Below are 21,062 nucleotides of genomic sequence, written 5' to 3'. Positions count from 1 at the left end.
ACCGTTGCTGGTTGAGTCCGCCTGCAGGATAGCCCCTCCCCCCAAGAACCACGACATTTAATATTCACTATGCAAATTATTGATCCGTGAAGTCAGCCGATCCCAACATTGGGCAAGTTGCCCATTGGCTTCGGGTCCTCCTTCCCCCTTCGCAAATTAAAAATAGACTAGACAACCAGATCTCATTCTTAGGTTCCTGATCAGGTCTCTAGGAGACCCGGCAATCCTGTTCTGCGGTGCATAGTCTCCTGCTTGCAAGAATGCCCCTTCCTGCTGGAGAAGAAGCGCTGGACCTTATTTTACCTCGTAACCACAATTCTTCCACTCAGGGATGATGCAACCAACTGATGCAAGCTCTGAGAAAACCAAACTTAGGATCTCTTACTGCAAAATTGACCCTGAAGGGCACCAGGACAAGTCACTGCAGGCACTTAAAATGTAAAGCTTCTTCTGGTTGAGTCTGTTTTTGTTGTTTTTAAACTTTGTGGGTTAAGTGTTTCTCCTCAATTTTCCTCTCCGATGCGTAACAAACAGGTCAAATTTTCCCGTCTTTCCTGAGTGGAGACTAATTGAATCTCCACACTAGTGAGTCCGCACTAATTAAGTCTGACAGTGCGTCTTAAATGCGTAGTGAAAGACATCGGACAAAAGTAACACCCAAACAAATACACACCGCCCTTTTCTTAGGGTCCCTACGAACAGCAAGCACGGACACAATGGAACGCTCAGAAGACTGCAAACTCCAGAAAGCAGCGCGGCCACCTGCACCTGCCGCTTTTCTATTGGGAGGCGCAGAGCAGCCTGGGCTTCGTAGTTCGTTTATGTGCTCTCCGGATAGGCTGCTCTGGTGAGAGAGGCGGGGCCGGATGTGTCACGTGGGTCCCACTCCCGCCGCCGCGGCCGCCTTCGTCTTTCTCTGTCTCGACTGAGGCAGCCATCTTGCTCTTGCCGCGTGCTGGTGTTGGAGGACCCTCCCTGCTTCAGGTGAGACCCCCGGCGGTCCCGCCACTCCACGGCCATAGGCCGCTGCGCACGGTCTCCCCCCGCCCTCTTCTTCCGACACCCGCCGACCGCTCGGGCTGCCACTTCCGCCGTGGCGCACCGAGTGGGGGCGGAGGCTTGGCCTGTCGGTTACCGGCGGCGCAGCTGGGGGTCGGCACCTGAGGGAAGGTCCCCAGCACCAGCGCTTTCTGTGGGGGCGAGCTGGCCCGCGCTGTTGCCGCCCAGATTCAGTCCCAGGAGGCAGGTGGTCCCCCACCTATGTCCTGTTACTCTTCATTATTCACAACAATAATGCTGTGAGCTTTGAGCTTTATACACCCTCTCTGCTGTCATCTCATTTGATCCTTCCACTCTACAGATAGGGAAACTGAGGTTAGTCCCGCCCCCAAGCGCTGGAGACCGAATTCCCTTGCAGCGCTCTGCACCTTCTAATGACAGTACGTGTTTACAAGTTGGCCACCCTCTCTGAGACGTTGTCTTGCCCATCTGTATAGCTCCATCCCACGGCCTGATGCATAGTAGGCTGTCAGGAACTTGACTGACCGACAGGCAGTGTTACACACCTAGTGAATGGCGGTTTCAACTTCCGTTCCCACGTTCTTTCACTAGCCCGTATCTGTCCCTTGGGGAGTGGTAACAATAGTTACCAGTTTTGGAGTATCTGCTGTGAGCCATACCCTGTGCTTGGTAACTTAATCCTTAACTCTTAAATCAACTCTGTCAAGTACGTAGTGTTACTTTTTCTAATACGGAAGGAATACAAGTTCAGGGAAGTAAAATGCCTTTCTGAAGCCCGAAGAGTTAGAACCTTGATCCTTCTGATTCCAAAGTCTGTGCCTCTCTTAGAGTAACCCCACATAATAAAAAGTCAGGATTAAAGATGGAAATTATTTTATCTCTGTGTAAACATGATATATTTGAAAGCGCCTACCATAATACTTGGATCTTAGGCACTCAATAAATATTGATTATAACCTCATTATTTACACTGTCTTGAATCCTTGAGGAAAGGGCTAAAAGATCCTAGGATCTCCAAGGAAGAACTCTAATCACATGGCCTTAGGAAGTTACTTCTCCCTTTTGGGCCCTTATTTCCAAATCTATTAAATTGGAAGGGAGGTGAGTTGTTTTATTTATTTATGATTTATACCCTGCTGCTTGCAAGTATTTGTGATGGCCTCACATACAAGACAGGAATAATGGGTACAATACAGTAAAGGTTGATTGAGGAACAGGGAGTTAAAGCAGGTGATCTTTGAGGTCTAGTCCAGATTCTGAGCTTGACATCTCTTCTCTCATAGACTGAGTCAGTCCACTTTCCTTCTTGAATTCCACACACCCCAACCTGCTTGTAGACAAAGGACTACCCTTCTTCCTCTCCTACCAATCTTGAGCTTCCAGCCTCCCTAAAATTCTTTTTTTCTGAGATACTTCTTGGGAACAAGTTTTCTATTGTCCTGATTACCTAGGATGGAATCTGTTCTTTCTTGTCTACACATTGATATAGAGTTAATTTTGTTCTTGCTTTGTTTCAAATAAGTCAGGACTCTTTATCTTATTTTCCATCTCTTCTGTTGAGAATTGTACTTTGAAATGCAGAGGAGTCCCAAAATTTTCACCGTGTGTCTGGTTCTAATATTTTCACTTACCCCCTTTCTTTGTAAAAAAAAAAAAATTCCTTAAGCTCTTTGTTCACAACACCTTCGTTGGCTCCATTACATTGAGAAAAGTGAATATCGATCCTTTTCCATGGATATTGAGTATAGAGATTGGGATTTACATCAGCAGATTTAAGTCTATGGCAGAACTGAGATTGGCACACACCTAAGCCTCCTGGTTTTGTACTCTTACCACACTTCCTCCTATAAAAGTGTTTTAGCTGCTTGAGCATTGTGATACAGTGCTCAGTAAAGATTGAGGAACCATAAATTCTAAATGTTATTTGGGAACTAGACTTTGGCCTTAAAGCAGAGAGATATACAGGTTAGTGTGTAAGTACAGTGTCAGAATACAGAATGGTTAGTACTTATATAATCTTTGATTCTCTTTCATCTCGGAAATGAAGAACACTTGTTTTTCACCTGAATGATGATGATGATAAAGAGTTTAGAGAATTGGCCAGTTTTGATAACAGCCTATCCTTTATTCCCTCTCCAATGATCTGTTGATCATTTGTCGATCTGTTGATCTACAGAACAAGTAAAACAAGACTTTTAACATTGGCTTTTGTTTGTTTATATAGTGTGGAATTTTATGACCCATTGTAAACTTAAGAATTTTTTTTCCTTGGTAGGAATATCACTGACCAGACTAGGATTCATAACTTTCTAATGGTCTTAAGAGTTTTCAGAATCAAGATTTGTCTTTAAAATTTATTTTTAAGAGTCTCCTCCCCTCCTTCCCAAATTTAGTATTAATGTAGCAGAGATGGGTTTTTGTCAAATTGTGCAGGGAGGTGTTAAACTTGTATGCAAGAATATCTTGACAAGTACGACATACTGTATCAGTGCACGGTACTGAATGAACTTTATGGAAAGTGCTGCAAGAGCTCTGAATGTCTGAAAATCTGGTTCTCGTTTCCTATTATTAACATACCAGCTGACCTTGAACAGAGGACGTGATTCTTCTTTGTCCAGCTTTTTCTCCTTTTTCTTTTCTTTCTTTATTTTTTTAAATTTGTCTTCTATTTATCGTTGATAAGAAATACAGAATGTGATTTGGGTGAAAAAGGTATACTTAAAGGTTGTGCTAATGTGGTAATAACTCTCTGCGGTAAAAATCTTTGGGGGAAAAACACCAGCTTGCCTACAGAAGTTTTATAATTGGTTAGGTTTTATTGAATGTCAAAGTACTGAATCATGCTTTTAAGGAGAGATCTTCAAATAGGTAACTTTGAATCCCTTTCTATTTTCTGTTTGTGTATTCAGCTTCCTCTTGGTATTGTTTAATTTTGGTTCTTTTAATATCTGGTTTATGAAGCTAGAACAAGTTATTAATAGTTTTTAAAAATATAGCAATATGATCATGGTCGTGATGTATAATACAGGTTCAATGAACGAAGGTACTGTTGTATAAACAGTTATTTTGGTTTTTTTTTTCAGTTATTTTGTTTTGATAAATAAAACAGTGACTTTAACAAATTTATTTTTCCCCCCTAGATTTACCAACAGCATGAATCAAGAAAAGTTAGCCAAACTTCAGGCTCAGGTCCGGATAGGGGGCAAGGTGAGTGTGGCATAAGAAAAATTGATAGGAGAATGTGTTATTACCAGATAGCATTACTATTTTGGATTTGTGGTTGCTGAAAATCTAAAATCTTTTTTAAATAATCAAGATCAAACCACATTCCAATTTGAAAATAACTTGTCTAGATCAAAAATAGGTAACTAGAAGACTTCTCTCTCTGATGGTGCAATTAAAATAGCCACCTTGAAGCCTCTTAACATCTAGTAGTTATATGACATGAACAAGTTAACCAGCCTTGTTACGCTTCGATTTTCCCATTGCAAAATGGAAATGGTCCTACATAAAATGCTTCTAAAGGTAAGAGTAATTTGTGTAAAACACCTAACATAGTGTTTGGAACAGACTAGACACTTAATAAATGACAGTTGCTATCATGTTAGGCTCACCTGCAGGGCATCCCAGATAGTGAGGTTGCCTTATCTTGACGGGATACCCCTACTCCTGTGTACAACTGGAGGTGTTCAAGCTGATGGTCCATTTGTTCATTGCTAGATTTTCCTCCCACATTCCTACCTGTTTTTCTGTGTTGGTGAATATGAACGTAAGCATTTTTATTTTGTGTACTTTGAAGCCTAAGAAAGAGCTAGTTCTGAAAATTGGAAAGCTTTGATTCCCTCAGCTTCTGCTCCAGGTTCAAGGAGAATAGTCTACCGTTACCTCTGCCCAATACGATCTTTGTAAGAGGGAAGCGAGAACAGTACTTACCTCAGACCTGGGGAGGGGCTAGGGCGGTCACTGTAGCAGCCCCACTCTTTCATTTACCACAGCTCCTGGAGATGGGGGGCAGGAGAGAGGAAAGGGAAGAAATAACTAGTACTTTATCCTTCTGTCCTAGTGATATAGTTGTATGACTCTGGAGTCATATTAACACATTCATGTAACCAAAGTACTAGTCACATTGTAGCATCAAGTGTAATGTAATATACCAATGCAAAAGCTAGGGTATTCCAACACCATCAAATATACCTGGAAGAGCTTGATACAGCACTTCACTGTTACACATTGTAAACCAGATGGTTGGCGTATTCATTTATTTAACTAGTTTTACTATGGGCCAAGTACATATTAGGTAAATACATCAAGGTTTCCCACTCTTGACACAGTTCAACTTGGAAGAGAGAAATGCCCACAATTACACTACAGAATAGTAAACGGTGAAATGAAGTACAAGGTGCTCCTGCTTAGGAGAGACACGGAAGTCATCACTGAGCTGAGATTTGAAGAACAAACAAGAACAAGGGTGAGAATAAGTGGGTTGGGTGAAGGGGGAATTATCATTTGCACACATGCAGAGACATATAGGATGCTCAGATAACATGGTGCTTAGTGGAAAGACTTACTTTAATTTGGTACAGCTAGAGTTTAGAGTCATTTTAGTTAACAGTCATTTTAGAAAGGTAGCTGCTGGCATTGTGGAAAATGAAAGAGAAGTTTGGCATAGAGGAAAACAATAAGCTACTGTAGTATATGAGACACAAATTTAGGGATTGGATTTGACACAACTTATTGACTGTTAGAATATAGAGGGTGAAGGAGAGAGAGAGAGGAGTCTGGGATGACTCCCAAATTTCTGGTCTTAGAGTCTGGGTAAATGGTGGTACCACCAGCTACAAAACTTGGGAAATATAGAAAGAACAGTTTATTTTGAGGTGCCTGAGGATCATTTGAGTTGAAGTATTCAGCAAGCAATTGAGCTATCCCTGAGTCAGGAACACTTTACAAATAAGTGGCCATATATGTAAGTAGTCACTCTTAGTCCATCCTTCAGCAACTGAATTTCATCACAACCTCTGCTGCTACTACAGAACTCTCTTCCACTTCCACCAGAGCTACTGAAGACTGAGGTTCCTGCCTACCCTCTATAAGGCTGATTCCCTGAGTAATACTGCCAGAGCTACCCAGAGATTGAAACCTTTCCTTTCCACTTACTCCTCCAGGTCTCAGAAGGATTTAGCCCTCAAGACATAGGCTGCTTTTGGTAGTGTTTCAGCTCTGCTCTAGTTTAGATTTTTGTAACTTGGCCCAGGAATTTAATCCAGTATTTTAAATAGTTTTTAAAAGGAAAAATGTGTTTCAGAGTTTAAAAGTATCCATTTAGAAATGAGCTTTTCATGTCTCAGTAAATAGTCCAGTTTTCAACCTATTTTCTCAGGTCAAAACTGTAAACATCTAGATTCCTTTTTTCCTCATATTTCACATCCAATCCATCAGCAAGTCCTGTTGGTTCTTCTGACAGTCTGAGCTCTCACCATCTCCACTGCCACAACCTCATCTCTCATCAGGACTGCTACAGTAGCTTCCTGATTGACCGCATTATAGTTCATTTTCCACAGCAGCCTCAGTCATCTTTTAACATCATAAATCAAATCAAGTCATTCTTATGCTTAACACCGTCCAATGGCTTCCTATTGCAATTGGAATGAAGCCCAGCTCCTGCCCATGGCATTTTAGGTTATGTGATCTGGACCTTGCTCATCTTTCTGATTTCATTTTCCTCCTCCTTTCCCATTGTTTACTCTGCTCTAGCCATCCTGCCTGCTTTCTCTAGAAACCACAGATTCACTCTTGTTTCTGCTTGGGTCACTCTTACCCTAGATCTTCCCATGGGTCTCAGCTCATATGGGTCACCTCTCCAGAGGGGCCTTCCCTGAACATTCTAATAAAGTGTTGCTTTGCCCCTACCTGATATTCTTACCACTCTGGTTTGGTTTTGTTTTGTTTTTCCTTAATACCCTTATCCTATTTGAAATGATCTAATTTGTTTATAATTTATTGATTTTTCCTTCCCACTGTCCTGTATACTCCTTGAAGTAAGAACTTGATATTTTTCATTCCTGGGTTCTAGGACTCTAGACCACTCACATAATAGGCATTTGATTCTTAATTATGTCCTAGTGTTCAAAGTTACAGGGTATCTGTAGACTTTGTCAGAAGGTAGCAGGTACTGTTAAAAAAGCGTGCCTTATAATGTTTGAAAGTACACTAAATTGTCTTGAAGTTGTAAAATATTTTTTATTATAAAAATTTTTTGAAACATAATGTTTTAAAACATCAAGGCTGAATATTGGAAAGAATAAGGAGAATTGGCTAGAAACTGACCTTAAAAATCTGAGTTAGGCTGACGATCACAACTAGTCTTATTAATCATTACTATTAAGTCAGCAGTTTCTTATGTGGGTTTTACTTAGAATATTGTGGAGAGGAAGACATGATTGCAGTTGCTAGATGCATAGCATGCTGACACTTCTGTTTGGATACCTTTCAGGGTACAGCTCGCAGAAAGAAGAAGGTGGTACATAGAACAGCTACAGCTGATGACAAAAAACTGCAGAGTTCTCTAAAAAAGCTGGCTGTGAATAATATAGCTGGTATTGAAGAGGTATGATCACTTTGTAAATTGTTAAGTTATGTGGGCAAATAGCACATTCACAAATAATTATCTACACTTTAAAATGTAAAATATCAGCTTAGAAGAATCTGGTATTGTCTTTGTGTAGGACGGTAGCTATTGAATTTGCTTATTGTATGAAATTGGATGATTGTCAAAAAATGATTTTAGTATACAATTAAGGAATTCATTATACTTTTCATACTCAAAATATTTGCATATATGATAAAGTTATAGAACTGCTCTTGAATTTTAATGTAAAATAAGTTTTTTTTCTAATACAGAAATAAACCCCAAGATTTCTTCAAATAAAGTGAACTTTTTTCCCGTAAGAGCACTTTTCTACTCTACAAAGTCTCAAATTATTCTTCAGCCAAGAAGCTCTAGCAGTGGCTTTACATGAATTGGATATCTTATTAGACCTCTTTCAAAAATAATTCATTAAATTTTAAAATTATTTTATTATATTTTGATGATACTACTATTCTCAAATCTGAAGCCAAACATTGATGTTATTTCAAAAGATACTCAAGAAAAATTATAATAACATCAACTATTTGTGATCTGTTACCATCTAGATCCACTTCTTGATGATTCTGATAGTAACCAAAGTTTAAATTTTCACTGCCATTAGTTAGATTTCATTATATCGTTACTATATGTGGTACCACCTCACAGTTTTTAGTAGATTATTAATGCACAAGTGCTGTACAACATAGATCAGAAGCAGTGTGGAGGCGGAGATCACTAATAAAGAAATAGATTACCAAAGAAAAGACAGTGAAATGGCAAAGTGCCACATGTTCCTCCCACCATGCATATATGAATGAATAAACACATCATTACAATCTGCTTTGCATTTTCAAAATCAGTATACTGATAAAATAGTAGGAAATGTAAGCTACATGTATCTTTTTTCATTTCAGCTTAATGTAGCTGTATTTTTACTCTGATAAAGATTAGAACTTCATTTGCAAGTCTTGAAATTAAACATTTTAAATGCCTTTTTCCCCTAAACTATTGAAAGCTTTTATATATTTTCATTGACCTAAAATAATTTTCAGAAAGTTCGCATCTGGGGTATATTTAAGAAAAAACAAATCTAAGCCTCTCTTTAAAAATTACACCTGTTAAAAAAAAATAAGTTGCAATAATGGACATAAACTCTGATAATATTAAACCTAACCTATGTTTAAGTGCTCAGGCAGACTTATATCTTTGCCTACCTTTCTAATGTCTGACTCGGTTCACTCCCAACCCCGCCTCGACAATATTGCCATTTTGAACCAGATAATTCTTTGTGGTGGAAACTGTCCTGTGCGTTGTAGGATGTTTGACAGCATCACTGGATTCTACCCACTAGGTCCCCAGTTATGACAACCAAAAATGTCTCCAGACATTGTTGTATGTCCTCTGGGTTGAAATCACCCTTTGTTGAAAACAATTCTTTAGAGAGAGGAAAAGATATTTACACCTCCTTGAAGTATAGATTTAACTATGTAATATCTACAAGGGCATATTTTTCTAAATGTTTGTTTTTGTTCAGATTTGGAAAACTCTATGGTTCATATAATTCATGAAGCTTTTAATGGTAGGGTAGCTTTTAATGGTAGGGTATAAAACATTTACAAATGTTTTATAATGAAATAGGGAACCAGTCAGTTAGCAGTCTTTGATCTCTTCAGAATATAATCAAACTTGTTATAATGCTGTGCTGAGATATTTTTATAGTTGAAATTGTCATAAGTATTTAATGGTAGTGAACATCTACTATGTGTCAAGCATTTTGCTAGGCATAAGATATTATTCATAGTCTCTGTTCTTTGCAGCTTACAGTCTAGTAGGGAAACTAATTAGACAGCTAGACAGATAAACAAATATGTATTATTCCATTTCAGCTTCACAGTATCCCTTTGAGTTGGTTGTTGTTGGTTATCAGTAAGAAAGCTGAGACTTAGAGAGTTAGGTACCTGCCCGAGATCACCACATAGTAAGAGCTGGATTCCAGATTTGAATTAAGGTGTGTTAAAACCAGAGTTCATTTTATTCATTAATTTATCCTGCTTTCATCTTTTTCAGTCATACTTACTTATACCCACTCTTGACCTTTTTCTCTCCTTCTGCCCCCTCCTTCCTCTCCAGTCCCTCAAACTCCCACAAAAGAAAGGAACAATTCCTGCCTTATATCCTGCATTATTGAGCACCTACCAATGATTACTTACACCATTATGGATAAAAAAAATCCCATCAGTATTTCCAAGCACATTGCTGGTTCAGGTTTTAATGCAGGTTAAGGCTTCCCAGAAGCCTTCCTGGTAGCACACATACACATTTGTGCAAAGAAGGGTTAGATGCCTTTCCTATATGCCTCCATTATGCTGCGTATTTAATTTTTATTATTGTCTTTATTAAACTATATTGTTAATTCCTTTTTGTTGTTATTGCCAGTGCAATTCTATTTGAGGAGTCTTAACTCCAAAACATCACACAGAAAATTACTAGTCCATAATAGACATGTACACACTCTTGTTGCATCCCTACCCGCTTGTCTGTGTGTGTATATATGTATCTGTGTTTGTTATCTACCAACCCCCATAGGCTAGTTGTACAGAAGAAATATGCATAAAGAGAATTAACAATGTAAAGTAATAGCTGTAAAATTTCTGAATATTTTACTTTTTCTTTTTTCCCTTTTTCTAAAATTGGTTTTTTGTGAACCAAGATATTTGTACTTTATATAACACTTTGCAGGGCTAAAATTTGTTTAGGGATATCTACTATACTATGTATAATCTGGCTTGCCTCAAACATGTTTTTTGCTACTGTAATTAAAGCAGAATTTTTTTCATTTTTTTTTTTTAAAGAAAATGAGACACACTTGGTTTAAGAACAACTTCTTGGAGGAAAAACACTGCTGCATTAAATGTATACATGAAAATGTGCAGTTTCAGAAACATTGATATGAAAACACATGTCTTAAAATAGAAGAAACACATTCATTACAATTTTGTTATTTTTAATTTGGAATGTTTTAAACATTTTTCAAAGTGCTTAATCTGTGGAACATACTTTTTTTTTGTTTTTTGGCGGTGTGAGGAAAGCAGATAGAAACTTCTGAGAAGAGAAGATACCATTACAACATTGTTGTAAAACAAAAATAATATTACCATGTTTTCTGTACTTTGACCTTCAAAATACCAAACCAGTAGAAAGTGTTCGGTTTAGTGGGCTGGAGCAGGGAGATCAATGGTGGGTTTCAAAAACTCATTGAATGCATTTTTGTCAAGTAAAATTCAAATCTTGCTTTCTAAGTTGTCAATATTGGTGATTTTTTTCCCCCTCCTAAAGTTTAATTTACATCCTCTTCAGAAACTTTAAAAACTAAAGGACTGTTTGGATTAAAACAGGCTTCCCTCGTCTTTCCTGTATTCATTAGTTTGTTGATTTGGTGTAATAAATTTAATCATACATAGATTTCTTTTACATGTCACCAAAAATGTAGAAGTCCAAAGCTATCAAAAAGCAAGGGGCCAGGGACTGTCAGAGACTGTTTCATACAAAAAAAAAAAAAAAATCCAAGTAAATAACCAAGTTTTAGGAACGAATTCGTAAGTGAACTTTGACAGTGTAATCCAGAACTAAATTTCTGAAAATGTCTTACATTTTGTGACATTTAAAGATATTTGGATGTGCTTCTTACTTGGTAATCTCATTGAATATGGTGACCATGTTGTCACCTTTCTTCTCCTGATAACATAAATCTATCAGTAATAGGATTTGTTTTATTTCCCAGAGACAATTGATGTATCAGATTTATTTGCTAAGAAATGGCACTAGAAATCTGAATCTCTGATTCAGTTGGTCTAGTTGCTTTGTTGAGTTTTAGTATTATATTCAGAGGACAGCTTCTGTCTTGACTAAGGTATAATTCTGTCCATGTGAAACCTTCCCTGTCTTTTCAGGGGTCGTTAATCAATGCTTTCTCTGTATTTCCACTGCTCTTAGCTTAAATTGTTCCGCTATAATACATTTATTATTATAACCTCATATTGTGGGATATGATTACGTATTAACCAAGTAGTCTGTCTGCAGCAGATTATAAGAATCTTGACAGCAGAACTATGTTAATTCATCATTTATAGTCTGCAGCATGCTGACTCCCATGATGAATGTTTGGAACCTGTTACATTTAGGAGATATTGATTATTCTAGGTGTAATTTTCTGCAAAGAAGTCAGCTATAGAGAGCTGTAGCTCAGGAGAAAGCTTGGGGCTGGGAATTTAAATTTTGTAATTGTACATATAAGTTTTACTGTTTATATTTTCCTCTTCTTGGTTCTTATTTTTCCTGAACCACTTGTGCAGAAGGAGAACCTAAAGTTATTGGTTGACCTTTACCATGATTCCTTCTTCCTTCAGCTAAGCTAGAGCCTCAGATGCCAATGGGTGGACAACTCTTGAGTACAAAAGAGTAAAAGGGAAGCACTATGTCCCATTCACCTTATTATTACACAGCAGTCTTACTTTCTTTTAATTTCATGCTTTTTTGGCTTTTTTTTTTTGCTATTTTTTAATTGTAGTAAAATAAACATAAAACTTACCATTTTACACATTTTTAATTATACAGTTCAGTGGCATTAATTACACTCACAGTGTTGTGCAACCACTACCATTATTTCCAAAATTTTTCATCATCCCAAATAGAAACTCTATACCCATTAAGCAATAATTCCCCATCTCCCTCTCCCCCAGCCCTTGATACTCTCTAACCTACTTTCTGTCTCTCTGGATTTGCCTGTTGTAAATATTTCATATAAGTGGAATCATGTAATAGTTGTCTTTTCATGTCTGGCTTACTTTACTTAGCATGGTGTTTTCAAGGTTCATCCATGTTTATTTAGCATGTATCAGAACGGCATTCCTTTTATAGCTAAATAATATTTCATTGTAAAGGTAATTGCGCATTTTATCCATTTGTCTATTGATAAACATCTTTTGTTTTAAAAATAGCTTTCCCTCCAACATAAAAATACATTGCCATCATAGAAAGTTAGGAGCACACCGAAAATATGAAAAGGGTATTAACATTCAATTCCACTATCCAGAAATAACTACTATTAGTCTTGTATTTCTTTCCCATCTTTATATGTGTATATATTTAATGTATCTGAGAGTACAGCTAGATGTACAATTTTTAGAATCCTTCTTTTCCCAAGTAGCATTTTTTTATAAAAATTGTTTCATATCATTAAAAAAAACTCTTCTTAATCATCAATCCAAATATAGTATGAATATACTATAATTTAACATTTCTTTATGTATTATACATTATAATGCTTTGATACTAAAAGAGTCACATGTTGGACTTTTATATACATAAATACTTATCTTCATCTCTGATTTCCTTCAGATAGATTCTTGGAAGTGGAGTTACTGGCTGGAAGATCATGAACATTTTTAGAACTCTTCATCCATATTGCCAAATTGCTTTTCAGAGAGGGTATGCCATTTTACAGTATCTACAGCATAGCTGTAGAGAATCCATCTCATCAGACTCTTGCCACCGTAGCACAAGAGAAAATAATTCCCGCATATCATATAGTCTAATGACAGCTGTTAGCTTTCACTCACATCAACAATAGTAAGTTATGCTTCATACTAGCCTTTGGAAATAAGCAGGTGCTGAGCTTAGAAGGATTGAATGTGAAAGATACTGACTGTGCAAAGGCCACAAGCCTCAAAATGTGACATCCCTTAGCCTCACAAAACCCAGACACTTATATGCTTTATTCTTAACATGTCTATTATTTAGTCCCATTAAAATATAGGAGGAAGGCAATAAAAGATTAATTTCCTGATAAACATTTTAAGTGCCACTACATACAGGAAGGAGTGGCAATTAAACTTGATTTTAAGACAACTGTCAATTATGAACTTCAGCTGACTGGCTTAGTGGGGACTTAGATACAAAAAAAATCACATAGCAGAAGAACTTAAACCTCCTCTCTGAATTGAGAGGACAGTTACCAACAAGAGCTATGGAGTCAAGTGTAACATTGTGAGCTTCATGTAGCCATGAAAACTTATTATATAGGAACAAAGCAAGCATCAGATTTACCAGATAGAAAGCTGCTGTGGTTAATGATATGCACCCTATTCAAAGGCTAGCAAGGGCAGAGGTTGTTAAGGTGTTGATAGTAGCATAATCAGGCCACCCAGCAGTTGCCAGGAATGACGTAAAGTGGCCCTGAATTCTACAGGGCAGTCGGGCTGATTCTGCAAGGTAAGAATGATAGGAAAAGTCAGGCCAAAGAGATAGCCCAGAAGGTTCTGGACGTCTTCCTTAGGGCAGAGCTAGTGTTTTTTCTAAACCTTAAGGTGATCCCTCTAGCATTTGGGAAATTGAGGTCAGACAGCATCCATGATTTTAGAATAAACTATACAGGAGGTGTCTTATTATTCAGCAAATTAGAGTGACTATTATGTGCTGATACTTGGAATACTATGTCTAGTAAGGCAATGGCCTCTGATCTCAAGGTGTTCACCTTATGGTAAGGTCAAAGATTGGAAACAATTATACTGCAAGATAATTCTGTATAATTGTAGTATCCATGAAGTGCAGAAGGTGCATAAACCACCTTAAATTTTAAAACAGAGAAGCATCTGACCCAAGTCTTTGATAAATGGGAACTTGCTATGTGGAGAAGCAGAAAAAAGTTCTTTTAAACAGTGAAAACAGCATATGTAAGTGCACTATGCATGGGAGAGAGGACAGAGTATTTTCTGGTAACTACAAGACATGCCAGTATTGTTAGAGTAAAAAATAAGAACAGGGGCATCTGCAGGAGGACTGCCTCGTCCTCTGTAGCTCAAGAAACATCCTTTACCTTCAGCTACCTGTTAAGTGGAAAAAACATTTGGATAAGAAGGGGATATTTGATCATTTGAAAAAGGAACCTGAGTGCTGGTGTAGTAGCTAGTTTAATAGTCTTTATTTGTCTGTTCCTTGTCTCTATACTGTATATAGATTGTATATGACTTAGGTAGACCAAACAGCAGTATAATTACTGGAAGAAGTGAAGCTTTCATATGAAATGCATACAGTTTTCTATGTGAATTTAATGACTTCCTTATCCCTTCTTTTTTGTCTCTAAAAGGGTTGGGAAGTGTCTGACTGATCTTGATCAGCCCAACAATTAATCCTTTGATAGTTTCTAATAGCCTGTGTCTAGGAGCTTTATATAACCATGTCATTTGCTCAGTAGAGGGGAAGGAATGTTAGAAACAAAATATTCTGGACTTTTTAACTTCTAGTATTTCATTCTCTCTATTCGAAAATTAACTAAACCCTCCACCCATTTCTAGACCTTTCTATTCTTGAAGCTACATCTTTTATACAACCCTGTTTGAAACAACCATTAATAAATTTATTTCTATTTCACGGTCTGAGATACAAATCATATTGCTTTTCATACTAAACTCAAATAACATATTTCAAACTACAAAGACTTACATCAGGATGTGATATATGACTTAACATTCAGTCTTTGGAAAAGAAGCTTGAACAGAAGGAAAATTCATAAACTTGTTTATTCTTTTTGGCCCTATGTTAGCCTCTTACTCATTTTGTTGCCAGTAAGATATATATTGTTCATAGTATCTGCTGTTTTTCTTTTGCTTCCTCCATTTAGCCTATGTTTTGAGGTAAATAATTCCCTGACAGCTTTTATGGGGCCACAGAATTGAATTTTTATAAGCAAATAAGTGTTGTAAGAATGAGAATGAGGGGGGTGGGTACAGCTCAGTGGTGGAGCACATGCTTAGCGTGCACAAGGTCCTGGTTCCCCAGTCCCTCCATTAGGGGAAAAAAAAACTGAAAAAAAGAATGAGAATGACATCGTAGGAAGGAATCTAAATGAAGTTGGGAAACCCAGGTTCAAGTTCTAGATTCATGTATAACCAGCTATTTTTCCTCGGGTGTGTTGCTCAAGTAAGAGCTCTTATCTTTAGTATTTATTTCTTTAACAAGAGATTTGAACTAGAAGACCTCTAAGTTCAACAAATATATGGCCTGCCTTTTTGGGAACAGTATTGATTTCAAATTTCTTGTGACTTTAATGTTTGTAAATAAAAAATATATCAAATTCCGATATCTGAGACTCTCTTCACACCTGGAAGTTTTGTAGAAGTCCTTTATTAAATTAGGTGATTTGGTCTTGATTTAGAAAATATAGTCCTACCATATCTTTATTCTTTTCCCATATAAAATTATGTGATTCTATGATAGATCCAGAGCAACATCCCATTGCATATCCACTGTGTCACCCCCACCTCTCAAGCCATTCCTCTCCTGGATTTTCAGCTACTTTACCATTAAACATTTCTACCTAAACAATAATTATCTTCAGAAATACATAGTTTATCATTTTCTGAAATTATATAAATTATTTTAACTTATGATGATTTTTGTTCAGAACAGCTGGATTATTGAATGCTTACTTTGTGTAGTATACCTAATAGAACCTTAAGTACAATACTGAGAGAGGGAAGGGTATAGAATTGAAGTAGTGGTATTTGTCAGAGAAAATTTGGAAAATTATTTGTGGGGTTTAGTTACAATTTTCTAGGGGATTTGCCTTTATTTTCTCTGTGTTCCAGGTCTTGCCTGAAATTTAGAAGCCCCTTTCTTCCCCTTCCTTTCTGGTGCTGTCTATCAGTGGTGGTGATCACCTCTGAGGAAGAAAAGCCCACTTCCACTGACCATGAAGAACACTCAGCATCTCTGCTTGATTGTGACAAGGGCAGTTTTTGGATGGATCATGAAATGCTTCTAAAGTAGCCAAGAGTTAACCCTCCTAACCTTTTTATATAATAAGCATGTTACCACCAAGGTAACTTACCCAGTGGAATCAACTATATAGTGGAATCACATTATTTACATATTTAACTTACATGCAAATTCAACTCTACTAAAACACAGAAAGAATGAGAGAGAAAAATACATCTTAAATAGTGCTCGCATGTTCAAACTTCCTTTTCAGTGAGTCCCAGGCAGTGGATGAAATTAAATCTGAAATTGTCAATTCATATTGGTAAAAGCTAGAGAAAGAATATGAGGATGCTTTTAAAGGTTTCCTAGTAATTGATAAATGTTCAGGTGGCCAAACAAGTGGGTGGGAGAACTTCTTTGTTGTTTACAAGGGTTATTAAAGATTGTTGAGAAGTTGTAATTTAAGAATTAGAGTAAGTGACAAAATCCTTAACATGATGAGAATAAATTAAAATTTTTGTAAATTTACTAAGTATTCAAAGGAGTGAAACAGCTGCTTGATTAAATTTCTGAGTGTTCTTTATGGGTTTTCAGTGGTTATTTTTACCATACATTATTACCCCCTTAACCTGTCCCACAAGTAAGGTGCTAACCCCACCAAATGATATCTACCGATTTAGTTTGATAGTGTAAACTGAAAAAGATAATGGGTAATTTCACTAAGAAGCCAATTCTTGGCTGATAATTCCATTTTTTTTTTAATGTGGGCATGAACTTCTTTCTCATAGTAGAAGTCTTTGAATTTAAAATCTAGATTCTATAATAAAATGACTATTTCTTGACCATTCTAGTAATTTGTGCCATCTATACCATTTTACTTTGTCGCTGGGATTTTTTCCACCCAAATCCACTGCTTAGATAATTACAAGTTTAAAAAAAAATTGGATAAAATGTTTTTTAAACAGATATTGTTTTAGTTGTACTAAAAATGTGAAATAAATTTTTCTTCCATGATCATACAGGTGAACATGATTAAAGATGATGGGACAGTTATTCATTTCAACAATCCCAAAGTCCAAGCTTCCCTTTCTGCTAACACCTTTGCAATTACTGGCCATGCAGAAGCCAAACCAATCACAGAAATGCTTCCTGGAATATTAAGTCAGCTTGGTGCTGACAGCTTAACAAGTCTTAGGAAGTTAGCTGAACAGTTCCCTCGGCAAGGTAGGTATTTCAGTTTATTGCCTCTTTCCCTCCCCACATTAATTAAAGAACCTAATGATTTAAATGGTGTTTTATTTTATACTGGAAGTATTTGCCTATACGTAAATTTTACTTTTTATCATGTTACTTGTATGCTTCATAAAATTGTGAGTTTGTTTCTTTAATAATTATGCAGTGTAGAATACTGAAATATTTGGATATATTTTGGTAGTAATATAGAGAATTGGGAGGTAATTACCTAAAAGGAAAGTGCCAGGATCTGCAGGCCACATTTTATAAACTTAATTTGGTATTCACTTCTCACTAATGGCAATAAGAAGGTAGTGTTATCACAGAACTCTGTTTTTGTTTAATACTGTTGATTGTACAGTAGATGCAGCAACATTAAGTTCTGAGTATCCAAGGCAGTCCTGGTTTTAAATATGTCTTGTCATCTCTAAAAGTCAGAGCCTATTATTTTCAGTGCTGCTCATACTACATAATTAAATACCTTTACACCAGAAGAGATGGAAAAAATCTTGAATATTGAGAATATTAGAATTTAGAGAATAAATTAACTATAATTTTTTTAACTTAAGCTCATCTGAATTATTCCATTTTGATGTAAATTTTACCTTCACTGCCCATTGAAATTGCTAGACATGTTTAGTGTATATCTAATGAAGTCAAAGTTTTATTAATTTTAGTATTAAATAAACATATGGCATTAGACTAGACAATATTTAGCTTTTTCTTGAGCAACTATGTAAGATTTGTTTCTACAACTATGTATAAGACAGGAAAAAAGGATAAACGTGAAGTGTTTGGTAAAGGTCTTCATTCTCAATGATTGATTTTAACATAAACTTTTTGTAGTGTTGGATAGCAAAGCACCAAAACCAGAAGACATTGATGAGGAGGATGATGATGTTCCAGGTAAGTGACATTTCTTTAGTTTTAAGATTTTTAGCATCCTGTTTTCTCTAATTTATTGCATGATGATTTTTCAGTTTTTTGTTGATGGTGAGCTTGTAAATTTAAGTTGATTCACAATGATGTGGATATGATCTAATGAAAGAATAAAAGCCCTCCCATTTAGAACTTAGAAATTGTCTCACAAAGCTCTGCTGTCTGCATTTATTAAATTGGAATCACTGTGACCATAAATTTGCAGTTACTGTTACAACATTTCTGCGAGAATTATGATGGACATAGGAAAATGCTATTCACATTAGTAGATTACATAGGCAAAAAAGGACTAATATTTCCTTAGGGTTTCTGTTTTAAATAGATAAATGAAGTTTTGTTTCACTTTTTAGTTTTTTGTTTGTTTTCTTTTTTGTTGGGAGGAGGTAATTAGGTTTATTTATTTATTTTTAGAGGAGGTTGTCGGGATTGAACCCAGGACCTCATGCATTGCTAAGCATGCGCTCTATCACTTGAGTTATACCCTCCCCCAGATAAATGAAGTATTATTAGTGAAATGCCACGAGTTCATTTCCCTCTTGTCCTGTGTATTTTCAGGCTAATTCTAGTAGCAACAATTTTGTTTTTATTGGGGTTAGAAGTTAGGAGTTGCATTTACCTCTTTTTTTCTTTCATTTATTTACTTTTAATCTTTAATTCATTTACTTTTTTTTTTTTCCAGATCTTGTAGAAAATTTTGATGAGGCATCAAAGAATGAAGCTAACTAAAATCTTTTCTGGTTTTTGGAAGCTGGCATGGACTAGATTTAACAAATCAGCTATGTGGTTCCAAAGTTTTACAGACATGGAGAACACCAACTGTTACTAGTTCAGTAATATAAATATTTTGTATATTAATAATGCTGTTTGTTCAGCATTTTTCGGTCATTTGATTTTGCATTTTGCACTTCCTCCCAGGATCTATTCTTTTGGTCAAAATGCGAAGTATTGGTGGTTTAAGGGTGTTTTGGTTTTTGATTCTTGTTTTTTTTGTTTTGTTTTTTGTTTGGGTATTTTTGGTGTGTGTATGTGTATGTATGCGTGTGGGTATGTGTGTATTCAGTGGAGAGCAAATTGGAAAACAGTTCTATTTATCCTCCTCCTTACCCCAGTAGAAATAAAACAAATCTTTACATTTGTTACTTTTTATTTTTTTCTAATGATGCATAGAGTATCAATGATGCAAGTGAGTATCTTGGATTTCAAATCTGAGGAGATTTTACCCTTGGAGGTTTGGTTTTAATTTGCTTGTTTAACATATTTTTCATATATTTTCCTGGGTTCAACATGTCTTGAGATATTTTGCCACCACCTTCATGCTGGCATAATGGGTAGCATATCTTTGGTGCAGTTGCCTTAGATTCACATACCTAGCCAGACCCAGAAGAATTTCTTCTATTAGCTTTCTTCCTAAATGCTGTTTTCTCTCTCCTTTTAATCTCCAAATGGCCTGATCAGATCCTTGGTAATGCTCTTCCTCATCTTCCATCTAGCCTGAGAAGGATGTTCTCCATATAGAGTTAAGTGAGTGCCTAATCCCTCTTTTTGTAAGACTGTTCCTGCATCTTGAGGAACAACAAGTTCCATCTTCAACTTTTATTCCTTTGATTTTACAGTTCGGTAGATTTCAACTGGAATAGCTAGCATGTGCTTGCTAAATAATTTTATGTCAGCCTTATCCTGTATCCTAGCTGTTATTAATAGCAAGTACAAAAATGCCTCTTTTGCAGCAAGGTTGAAATTGGGAATGTTCTTTTCATTCAGAAAAAAATAGGCCATAGATAGACTCATTCCTCAGCACAAATGGGCATTCTAGGAAATGGTACTGGCGCCAGGAGGATTTCTTCAACCACTCTCCTACTCTTGGCCTTGAACCTACCTCTGGATTGGGTCTTACTATCGTGGCTGGTCACAGCATCCTCCTGCATGCTTAGAGTAATGCTTTGGGGGGACACTGGTAAAACACAGTATTTATTTTTTCACCTCCTTTCAAAGGACTTAGAGGTAAGTTGCATTCATTCATTGAAGCTTCCCTCTTGCTGTCTGATGATAAAAGCTTGCATTTTGTTACATTAGCATTTGTTATAGCCAATATTTCAGGATAAGATTTAGAAAATCTGTCATGGCCCATCGTCAGACTATTGCTTAACCTTGCAGCATATCAACTTCTGTTTAAAGCTAGATATCTTTATTTGATACCTAAAGTGCAAGACCAACAACATATCGAGAGATCTATAGACACGAAGGCAAAGCTCTTGTGTTTTTTTCATCCAGACACCTCAGTTTATTTTATAAATTTGTTCATTTTTCCTGTTACGTTTTATATAATATATGGACTTAACTACAAAATAAAATAACAGTAATAAAATAACAAAAGAGGATAATATTTCCTCTTGTGCTTTCGTTTTTGTCTACAGAAATTTCCTTCTTTTGTATTTCCCCTCTACACCATGCCCCCAAATGAATTTCAGCCCAGTCATTTTTGGAA

General features: G+C 36.4%; 1 protein-coding gene across 1 annotated transcript; it reads left to right on the top strand.

The window, feature by feature from the left end:
- The first annotated feature begins 866 nt into the window (after positions 1-866).
- BTF3L4 (basic transcription factor 3 like 4) lies at positions 867-19,712 on the top strand. The gene is made up of 6 exons (XM_006200483.4): positions 867-984; positions 4,161-4,227; positions 7,514-7,627; positions 17,428-17,629; positions 18,485-18,544; positions 19,257-19,712. The coding sequence occupies exons 2-6, from the start codon at positions 4,174-4,176 to the stop codon at positions 19,301-19,303; spliced, it is 477 nt and encodes a 158-aa protein (XP_006200545.1). The 5' UTR covers positions 867-984; positions 4,161-4,173; the 3' UTR covers positions 19,304-19,712.
- The last annotated feature ends 1,350 nt before the right edge of the window (positions 19,713-21,062 follow it).

This window comes from Vicugna pacos, chromosome 13 (assembly GCF_048564905.1).
Source record: "Vicugna pacos chromosome 13, VicPac4, whole genome shotgun sequence".
Lineage (NCBI taxonomy): Eukaryota > Metazoa > Chordata > Mammalia > Artiodactyla > Camelidae > Vicugna > Vicugna pacos.
Note: the sequence above shows the minus strand (reverse complement) of the source record. Positions and strands in the feature narration are given on the sequence as shown.

Bases quoted from the DNA above. Each gene is read 5' to 3' on its own strand.
- BTF3L4 (XM_006200483.4), top strand. From the start codon at position 4,174: ATGAATCAAGAAAAGTTAGCCAAACTTCAGGCTCAGGTCCGGATAGGG. The intron at 7,628-17,427 runs GTATGATCACTT...ATGATCATACAG, and splicing joins ATATAGCTGGTATTGAAGAG to GTGAACATGATTAAAGATGA. The intron at 18,545-19,256 runs GTAAGTGACATT...TTTTTTTTCCAG, and splicing joins GGAGGATGATGATGTTCCAG to ATCTTGTAGAAAATTTTGAT.